The sequence below is a fragment of the Daktulosphaira vitifoliae genome, unplaced genomic scaffold (assembly GCF_025091365.1).
Source record: "Daktulosphaira vitifoliae isolate Bord-2020 unplaced genomic scaffold, ASM2509136v1 Scaffold_1, whole genome shotgun sequence".
In the NCBI taxonomy this organism is placed as follows: domain Eukaryota; kingdom Metazoa; phylum Arthropoda; class Insecta; order Hemiptera; family Phylloxeridae; genus Daktulosphaira; species Daktulosphaira vitifoliae.
Genome location: NW_026099572.1, coordinates 21793963 through 21804599, shown reverse-complemented (window position 1 = coordinate 21804599; position 10637 = coordinate 21793963). Strand labels below are relative to the sequence as shown.

The 10637-nt window shown below is 30.1% G+C and overlaps 1 protein-coding gene across 2 annotated transcripts; it reads right to left on the bottom strand.

The window, feature by feature from the left end:
* Nucleotides 1-523: 523 nt before the first annotated feature.
* On the bottom strand, nucleotides 524-10107 carry LOC126894481 (homeobox protein goosecoid). Of its 2 annotated transcripts, none has more exons than XM_050665535.1 (3): nucleotides 8697-10107; nucleotides 4998-5266; nucleotides 524-1203 (listed from the first exon to the last, which is right to left on the bottom strand). In XM_050665535.1, the coding sequence occupies exons 1-3, from the start codon at nucleotides 9130-9132 to the stop codon at nucleotides 976-978; spliced, it is 933 nt and encodes a 310-aa protein (XP_050521492.1). In that variant the 5' UTR covers nucleotides 9133-10107; the 3' UTR covers nucleotides 524-975. The 2 variants fall into 2 exon arrangements, with proteins under 2 accessions (XP_050521492.1, XP_050521491.1); XM_050665534.1 differs by having other exon boundaries at nucleotides 4998-5269; nucleotides 8697-10106.
* Nucleotides 10108-10637: the final 530 nt, after the last annotated feature.

The following is a 10637-nucleotide window of genomic DNA, read 5'->3' as shown; positions in this document are numbered from 1 at the left end:
ACAAAGTATGACACTCATAATTAACAAAAGGTTTTATAAAAATGTTTGATTTTAATATTAACTTTTTATATTCTTCATAGCAATTATAAATAGTTTCAAATACCACCACAAGTTTGGTTGTTTAAAATTACTATTATTGATAAAACTAATTAACAAAAACATTTTATAAACCATATTTTTATATTAAAATATTTAATATTTTAATATTTAATCGTGTTGTAAATTTCAACTTATTTGTTAAACTTCACCATATTTGTACGAGTAGTTACTATAAAATATTTCTTTTTTATTTAAACCCAGACAATATTTACTTACGTATATAATTTTAAATTAATAAGAACAGTTTACTTATTTTTTAATAAAATACAATGTGAAATAATGAAACTAAGAATTCATTGTGGTGATACATTCGTAATTATATATTACGAAAATTGATTGTTTAAATTATAAATATTTTCTATTTACAATATAAAAACTAAATTATTAATTCAGTTTATAATAAGACTTCAATTATTTATTAAACTTTAAAACACTGTTATAAATTCAGACAAACTAAAGGTACTAATAAGTACGTTTATTTTTATTATACTAAACAAATCTTTTTTTCACTTAATAAAGACTTTAGGTACTAAGGTATACAGCATATTGAAAAAAAAAAACATAATTTGTTTACATCGTTTTTCAAGAAATATTTTATTTATGTAACTATAATTTTTCAGTCCAAATGGGTTTTACCAATTCGTACGTTTTATAATTTAATTGAATTAAAAAATAAAGAAGTGTTAATAACTTTTATGTATTAAGAGTTCTATTGACCCAAAGGCATAGATACAAATTCTGTCTGGGTTGGATTTTTTTAGTTATGTAGCTATTTAAATATTTCAGAGGAGATTAAGTCTCTTATGCTCCCATTTTTGACACTTTTGAGAAGACTCGAGCAACCATTATCTTTATCAAGACGCGTACACTTAAATTTTAAGCTACTTCTAGATCAGACAAATCAGGATCATCTTCCATTTCTTCTTCGTGATGGTGTACCATGCGCAAATGTTCTCCGTTTCTTGCTGCTGCTGCAGCCACCGCAGCAGCCAAACCATTTGATACTACTGGCTGATCTACCAAATGATGTTGCATTTTTCTTAATCGGTCCTGTTCTTCACGCCTTTGTTTTCGCCACTTAGCACGACGATTTTTAAACCAGACCTAAAAATTTACATTTATAATCAACTTTTATTAACTTGATAATTTACGGTTTCTAACTTTGAAAACACTAAATTTAACAGTATATAACGATGGATTTTATTGAAATGTTTCAATGAAATATTTTTAATAAGGCCCCTACTAAAGTATCACAAATATTGATGTTCATGATAAAAGTAAATCGTTAAAATTATTTTACTTTAACGCGTGTTAAATATATAAAAAGGTCCACTATTGAATTCCATACATAAATAATGTATTTTAAAATTAATACTTATAATAATAACATAATCATTTTCTGATTGAGTTTTGCATAAATTTAATGTAACATTGACATCAAATTACTAGAATACTGAATTCTATAATTAAAATTGGAACAGTGTGCTTGTTTGGCGAAATAAATAAGTCAATTTCATGCAAATAGTGACAAAATAATAAATTGCATTATTATCATTGTGACAAAGGCAAATATAGATATATGTATATCCGCCTCGTGAAACATCTATCAAAAAAGTCTTTGTTCCAATTATTTCGGTTCCGTAGACATAATGCCAACTGCACTTTAATATTATACATGGCACGTAAAGAGTAAAATGCTTGAATATATGTAGACTACATAATACTGTCATGTTTCACGATTTTTATATAATAAACAAGAATAGAAAATACAAAAATAAATGTAATTCTTTTTTGATCATATTCTGTTGGCATTTTCCCCACCTCCCCGGAATGTGTTTTATCTGCAATAAATTTCGCAAAGAAACGAGTATATTATTCCTTTAAAAAAAATGTAAGATGGGTTTAACTAATACTCGTGTTGATTATGTAATAAAATTAATTATAAAAAATAAAACTATTCGAACGGCAATGCTTAATTAAAATAGATACTTTTGGTGTAATCATTTCAACTGCAATGATTTGTATATTTGATCGAATTTTTATTAAAAATCTTCAAGTTAACTGTTAACTGTTTTAGGGTTAATATTGTTATATTTTTCTTCTTGTACATTCCATAATTTTATTTTTAACTATTTTATGCGCATGGAGTTTATAAATAAATTCATTTAGATACGATTATTTATATATATATATATATAACGAATGTATGCAAATCGATAAATTGAAACTTTTCTCTGTATTGATAACAAATGTCTGCTCTTCCCACGATCGGATTTAAATGCTACGACTACAGACTTCAGATGATGACGTTGCGGTCTTGGGGAGCTTATTGTATTTCCTGCGTTACAGTTGGTTAGCCATACAACAGTAATAATAATAAAATAAAATTCAGCAGCCATATTCTTATACATTAAAAATAAATACTAATATAATAAAATAATAACATTTTACGTAAAAATAACACACCGTTTTATTTCTATTGAAAATGTTTATACATAGCTGTGCTATTACGGCAAAAAGGATTCTCGAAAAAAAATTGACGTATTATTTTTGCATAATTCCTTCCCTCGGCTTTATGAGTAATAATATCTGTTTTGTTTGCTCGGAGTTTAGGTTTCTTTTTGGATTTGTATTTTTTAAATTTCCATTCTATTCCGCTTTTATTGTACGGATGAAATACCTCGAGGCTTGTCGAAGTCACTAAAAGTTTCAGGTGTATAATTTCCAAAAATGAAGCCGTACAAAAAAATTTGTTGTAATGTCGTTTTAAACTGATTAAGTTGATAAATATCATAAATAATTATATCGCGCATTCCGCTATAATTTTTTAATTACTATACAGATAGTGATATGGAATTTAACAAACATATTTGTTAGATTCATGTGTGGCCAATATCATTCAGTTTTTGCAAAGTGTTTCATTACACTTTTGACAATAAAGAAATAAATTATTACTGTATTATCATTAATACAACATATGATTTTACTACATCAATTGGCAAATATGCAAATTATTTAATAATATCACGTGTTTGATGAATCGAACTCAAATAAAAATTGTCGGTAAATAATAACATTTGTTGCTATTAAATAACCGTGTTGGGTGATGCAATTTAATAAAGACGCAGTAGCATTTTGATCTTCCAAATTGTGCTAAATTTTACTATTTCCTTCTTGTTATTTGTCGTTTGTTGTAATTAATTGGAAGCCACAGTCGAGTTATATTCACAATATTAATAATAAATAAATCATTAATTATTTCATCCCAAGACTACGCTTACAACAATAAAAAAAATAAAAGTCGACTATTATTACTTCTATGGGTTTATGAATTGTGTGAGTGCAAAAGAGCTAATAATAATAAAAAGCTTTTGACACAATTAGAGGTTTTCATTTATAAGGGTTCGAAGATCAACAAAAACACAGAGTGCCCTAAGTTGGTTAATCATCAACGGAGAAACTGTACAAACGCCATTCCTATTAATTCGTCTTGTAAACACGCGAATATTGTTACGGAAATAGAGAAAACGAAACCATATCATGCAATTTAATTAAAATAAATCCAGTAGGTTGAAGGTTCATTGTTACCCTAAAGCCACTCGACCGAACCCAATCAAAACACTCATGCACAGCGTGATTCCTCACCCCTAAAACGAGAAGGAAAGAAAAAGAGATCTTTTAACCCTAACTACAATATACACAGATTTCCTATCAATTACACCCCATACGCGTTGGAGTCACATAAGTTATTTCACCAACTTTTATTCAATAGAAATGTACGCAGTTGACATTTGCTGATCATAGATAATTGTACCGCGATGTAATTTCACGTTAAAAAGTATGTAACTAATTAATAAATTAAGAAAAAAAAAAATAAAAATTCATTTGTTGAGTTGTTAATGCTATATTAGTATAGAACCTCGGATTTTTTAATAGTTAAGGGGTCATCAAATATCAAACAAATTTTAGCTACCTTATGTTGGGTGATTATTTGTCTTAGATATTGATTTAACACGTCCAACGGAGGGAATCATATCTCTTTTAATTATTTTTGAATACGGCAACGATTCGTATTTGTAACAGTAATTTGGCGTTTAGATAAAATATAAACATTGTAAATGCGAGAAAAAAAAAATGTTTATATTATTTTTAAAATACACTTTGAGACACATTTTCTCGTGTAAAATAGTAGGCAAAGTAATAACTAAGAGTTAATTCATAGTTATTTTGTTAACGATTTCGAGGGGTTAATGTGTAATTTGTTAGGTTTCCTCCCACTTTCAGCTCATAGTAATGTTCTTGGAAAACTACCTATTGAAATACCTGTTGCATTAAAATATGTCAAATTCGNCGATTATTTGTCTTAGATATTGATTCAACACGTCCAACGGAGGGAATCATATCTCTTTTAATTATTTTTGAATACGGCAACGATTCGTGTTTGTAACAGTAATTTGGCGTTTAGATAAAATATAAACATTGTAAATGTGAGAAAAAAAAAATGTTTATATTATTTTTAAAATACACTTTGAGACATTTTCTCGTGTAAAATAGTAGGCAAAGTAATAACTAAGAGTTAATTCATAGTTATTTTGTTAACGATTTCGAGGGGTTAATGTGTAATTTGTTAGGTTTCCTCCCACTTTCAGCTCATAGTAATGTTCTTGGAAAACTACCTATTGAAATACCTGTTGCATTAAAATATGTCAAATTCGTGAATTTCCTTTTAAACACAATATCTCTTTGTAATTCGTTAAACAATATTCCACAAGACTATATTACTACTCGTATACAAAATTTAACTCTATAATCAGAGTATTCTTGGAATTACTTTTGGATCGAAGCGAATGAAAAACGTTTTCATTTGTTTTATGTGTTAATAAAAAATAATGTTTTACCTCCACTCGTTCTTCTTTAAGATCTACTTTGAGTGCTAATTGTTCTCGGAGCACAACGTCCGGGTAATGTGTTTTTTCGAACGTGGCTTCCAACTGTTCGAGCTGTTCTTCCGTGAAAATTGTCCGGTGCCTTCTTTTCCTTTTGGCCGGAGGTCCACTGAACATTGAAGCTGTACTGTGGTGTGGACCACCGTTAGTTGATCCGTGATTTCCACTCACAGCCATCGCCATCATGTAGCTGGGATATATACTTTGATAACCGGCAGCAGCTACTGTAACAAACACAAAGTGTGATGAAACTGTCGAGAAACAAGAACATTAACCGTTTGCGCGGTTGTTGAATAAATTATGAAAAAAAAAAATATATATATCCGAAAACCGTATTCCGGATAAAACAATATTGCAGATCGTATTGTGGACAATAAGTGTTTTCAATTTGGTATGTTAGTTCAGTGTATGGGTTTTCGGAAATGTAAGAGGTGAAGACGAGAGGGTTGTTACTATGCTTATATGCATAACGTATAATGCCGCGCCCAAGGCACCGTTGATCTGATTTGAACCACAGACTGGGAACAATGCAAACACATACAGCCGTTATGCATTACTTATTCATGGTTGATTAAAGTTCGATCCCCACACACATCCGAGTGGTTTTGCCCACAGCCAATAAGAAATAAAATAAAACTGTTAAATATACAGTTTTTCCTAAGATTTTTTAGAACAAAGCGCATTTGCGTTGCCGGATCTCTTGTCGCGAGTCGTAACGTCTTAATAATACACCTGCGATCTTCTTTATTGCGCGACCATTACGTTACCTGGTCGTTTGTTTTGTGTCAATCGCGTCCTTCGGTTTTCATTTGGTAACTATTTTGAAAGATGCGTAATAATGGAAAGTAAATCATTCGTTAGCAATCGTAATTATCACGTTTGTCTGCGCGATGAATTGGGATAAATACACCAAAAGTGATAGTTGCCAGAACGTTTTTAAAATAGGTGTAGTACGCGATACGATATCAATAACTCGTCAACTACACAACGCCCTTCATGACCGATCAGGTGTAATTTTCCAATGTTATTATACTTGAAAAATATGAGTTTTGAATGACACACAAAGCGCTGCACAGCCATCGGGTTTTATACGGTCCACGTGATCTTTTCGAATATGGAAGCAATTATTCGTGAAGCCTTTGCATATCGAACGCGGATTTATAATATCAAACATTACATCCACAATACGGGGTACAAATTTGGCAAGGGGTGTGTACACAGTTTACTACAAAAAATATTATCTATGAAACCGCTACCCACGTGTATTAGACATATTTCAAAAAATAAACATCAATGCGACACGGTTTTACGAATACAAACATATTATGCAATTCGCATCAGCCAAGTGAAATAGTGTACTTTTTATTTGATTTCGCGGATTTATCGAAATTATTATATTGTCGTTTATGACGTTTGATAGTGCACTTAAAAGTTATTTGTTTTGTAAAATTTAAACGATATTCACTAAACTGATAATTTGTACATGTTCAAAAGAAGTAAGCGTACTATCGAAATTGAATTTTTGCATCAAGGTAAAAAAGATATCAAAATATTTATAATAACAAATTTACGAAGAACTTACAATATATTTTATTCGTACTTTTGAAAAGTTACGCATATCAATACATTAAATTGGACATTTTAAACGCAATTGACAGTCAACAAAAAGGATAATAATATTTAGATAGGTTGTACTTATGGCTTTTTCTAAACATTTATTTAATTAAATTTTATAATTAAAATTCATTTTTACTATTGAAATGACTATTTCTTATCAAAATAAACTTATTTTTACATTCCGAATGGGAGAGAGTTATCAATATCAAATTAGAGTTGGATAAATTATGTTTTCAATTCCAATTAAAATCCATTTGTAATAATATTGTGACATAATCAATTATAATTTGATGAATTATTAAGAAACGTAATTCATTATTTTCATTAATGAAAATTTTTACTAATTAGTTATCATTATTCTTCAATACGGATTATTAATATCATTTTAAACGTCAATACATTTGAATAAACAGTAAGCAGTTAAATTTTTTTTTTTTTTTAATTATATTGCAAAATTTTTAATTTAATATTTATGTAATTACAAGTTCAATTTTATAGAAAATTCTCTTATTGCTTAAAAACAATAAAATTAATAATTAAAAGTATTTCTCTCTCAAAAAAAAAAAAAGAAGAAGAAAATTCGTTTTAACAAGTTACGTTGAATGCTTATGACATTTGGTAATACAATGGGGTTGTACAATATTTAAATTTTAGTAAAAAGAACCTATAAATTTATTTATAATAAAATTCTTATATCATATATAAAAGCTTTATTTTTCTTTTGAAACATATAATACGATACTTTTCGTCAAAATAGGCTTTTTATTTAGTTTACGAGCAGCAAACATACAGCATTTTTCAATAAAATTAATTTTTTTTAATTTATGACTTTGTTGTAATTCTTACTATTTAGGTAGGGTGATAATTATATTTAGAGCAACCATTATGAAAACTTGTTATTGATGAGAAATTAACTAGTTTCTTGCTATAAAAAGGAACACACTATAAGTAGAATTAGACTTTAATAATCTAGAAGCTTTTTTCAGTTTTTATAATTTTTGATGCAATGACAATTTTGAATAAACTCAAAGATATTTAAATTAAAATTTATAACAGCCTTATGCATCTTTTAATTATAATTAACTATTGACATCCAGCGCGAGTTGCTACAACCATAGAAGAAAAATATCTAAGAAAACTCGAATTTTCAATATATATTGTGTATAATATTTTATTAAACATAGTTATTTTTATTAGTTTTATATCGCTATAACATTACTTTAGTGGAGATACTTATTATTTGTTAAAAACCTATTTAAATCACGAGTAAACCGTTAAAAACGTTTCAAATATCCCATGAGACCATTTTGAAATTTTTTAGATTTTAAACATTACAATTAAACGTATTGCAATTGTAACATTACTTTACAATTTTTACGTTTTAGAATTAACTCTGAAATGTTAATAAAGTATATACGAGGCATTACTTATAATTGTAAATTAATGTTAACATAATTTAAAATGTAAATAATGTATTCTATAAATATAATCAGGAAAATCCTGAAAATAAAATGTTTGTTAGAATGTCGTCCTTTATATTCATAACTACCGATGAAAAGAATATTAAAATAAACATTTTTATTAACAAAAAAAAAAAAAAATAGTTAATAAGAGAAATCGTTTTTTGTGTATCATAGAAAAGATAAAAGAAAACACTAAAATTAAACATCAAATAATTGATTATATAATAAAATTATGTATTAGTATTACCGTTATGATTTTTCAAGCTCTATGTAAACGTCATTTTTTCGTTTACCTTATTATTTTTCCTCACATGGTGTGGATAGTCACTAAAATTAATAGGCAAATACCAACTCTATTCAGCGAATCATTTACCCTCAAAGTATTAGTAGATATACAACGTTCTATTATTGTTTTTATACTGTTCTATGAATTATAATTTGTCGTACATGAATGGGTAATTATTATTTTCTAAATTTTGCAATTGTCTAGGAAAAAAGTCAACGTGCTAAGCAATCGACCTAAAAATTGTTTATAACGACATTTATTGGTCTGGTATATATGAGTGTTTACCTAAGAAGTTGGCGGCGCTAGAATGCGCGTAACCGGAAGCGGCAGCAGCGGCTGCCAGTTGTCCAAAGTTGATGGGCTGCTTAAAAAGTCCTGCGGCTGCGGCCGCCGCCGCAGCGGCCGTGACATTGCCGCGTCCCATGGAATCTGATCTGTTGGGTGCCAATATGCTGTCTATGGTGAAAAGAGATGTGCCGACAGCCGAAGTTTTCGGCACGGCCGAGGCGGTGGCCGTAGCTGCCGTGGTGGCTGGTTGTTGATCTTCTGTATCGCCGTAATCAAACGGCCGTGTCGATGATAACCTGCGAAAATCTCCGATGGTCCCAGGCCTTTCGGAGTGATTATCGTTATCACCGAGACCCGCCACGCCGAAACCTCCGTTGATCTCGTCTTGGTCTTTAATTAATTTCATATAGTCCCGTGTATTACTATGCAACATCTACGGTCGCGATCAGGTCGATCATAAGGCTGAATATTTACTACTAACTGCTTGCCAAAATAATATTAAACCGCGACTACAACACCGCGGGAAGACGTGCGTGCAAATTATATTACTTGGTCGGACACGCGATAAACTTTTAATAGAGCCGTCGATCGTTTAAGTGCCGCGGTGTATTTGATCGGACTCGCTGGGTGTCTGCAATATCCGGAGAGTGCAGCTCGCTATTGGTGGACGGCTCGGGGCGCCGAAACACCCCGTCCCATTCAATACTCCTGGAGGGGCGTGTCCGTTTTGCGCGTAATCGGCCACGCCGTTCAGCACTTATTTATCCCTCCGACTCGGCCCTTATTTACGTTAACGCGAAGGCCACACTTATACTCATAGTAGAAGAGTGTACATCGTTTTTGTTGATGCTATTTTGTGATTTGTCATCATAATCTTCACCCCTCCCCGTTACAGTTATTACCCCGATGATCTATATATGACACAAAACATGTTTCATATTATAACATTTCCATCATCCTAAATGTCGTTTACGCTGAATATGCCGTACACATCTGCTCACACCTCAATTTTAGTTTCCGGCCTTAATATAATATCATACCCAATTGCTTGGTTTTGTAATAAGGCTTCTCGATAATGGCCAATTCTGAACAAAAATCTGTCTGTAAAAGTCCCAACCTCCTCCCTTTCCAAAAGTTCGTCTATCAAAGTTATAGCCTATAAGTTAGTCTATCGAAGTAACATCTACATTGAGGCCAAGTTCCATCTTTTTTTAATTCTTAAACCTACTATTACGAACAATTTCTTTATTCGAATTGCTTAACACTTGACCAGTTCTTGAATGAAGCACAAAATAGAGTTTTTTTGTGATTTCCAATTTTTTTTTTTCGAGTTTTTTCATTTCTGTTTTCCACGTAATTCCTAAACCAGTACTGAGCGAGAACTCATTCTATAAACTGTCCAAGTGTTAAAAAATCTAATTAAAACACCAATGTTGCTCATAAAAGTAGGATAAAAGTTTATGAACTTAAAAAAGAGCAAACTTGCCTATAATATAGATATACGAACTGTTTTGGTAAGAAGGGTTTGGAATTTGTCTCATTTATAGAGTTAGGTTTTTATTGAAGATGTCATTCTTTTGTATTTTGTTGGCTTAAGGCAACAAAATACGTAAATTTCACGAGTCGCTAAAAAATCTCAAATGACGTTTGTAAAACCGTTTATTTTGAGAAAATAACGATTTTCAGATTTTTCCCTTTACTTACACTATATAACTAACTTTTATATCAAATTTTACTATTCAACATGTACGGGAAGTGTCTTATAATATTTACTATGAGTCAGTCAGTAACAAAAATGAAAACTGTAATTTTACAATTTAAATTGGTTTAATATTAAGAGCTACATTGTTCACAGTATTCGAAGGTACTAGAGCTTAATATACGTTTTAAAGTATTTTAATTTTTATGTTTTCAGTCTATTTTTAGAGAAATAGAAAT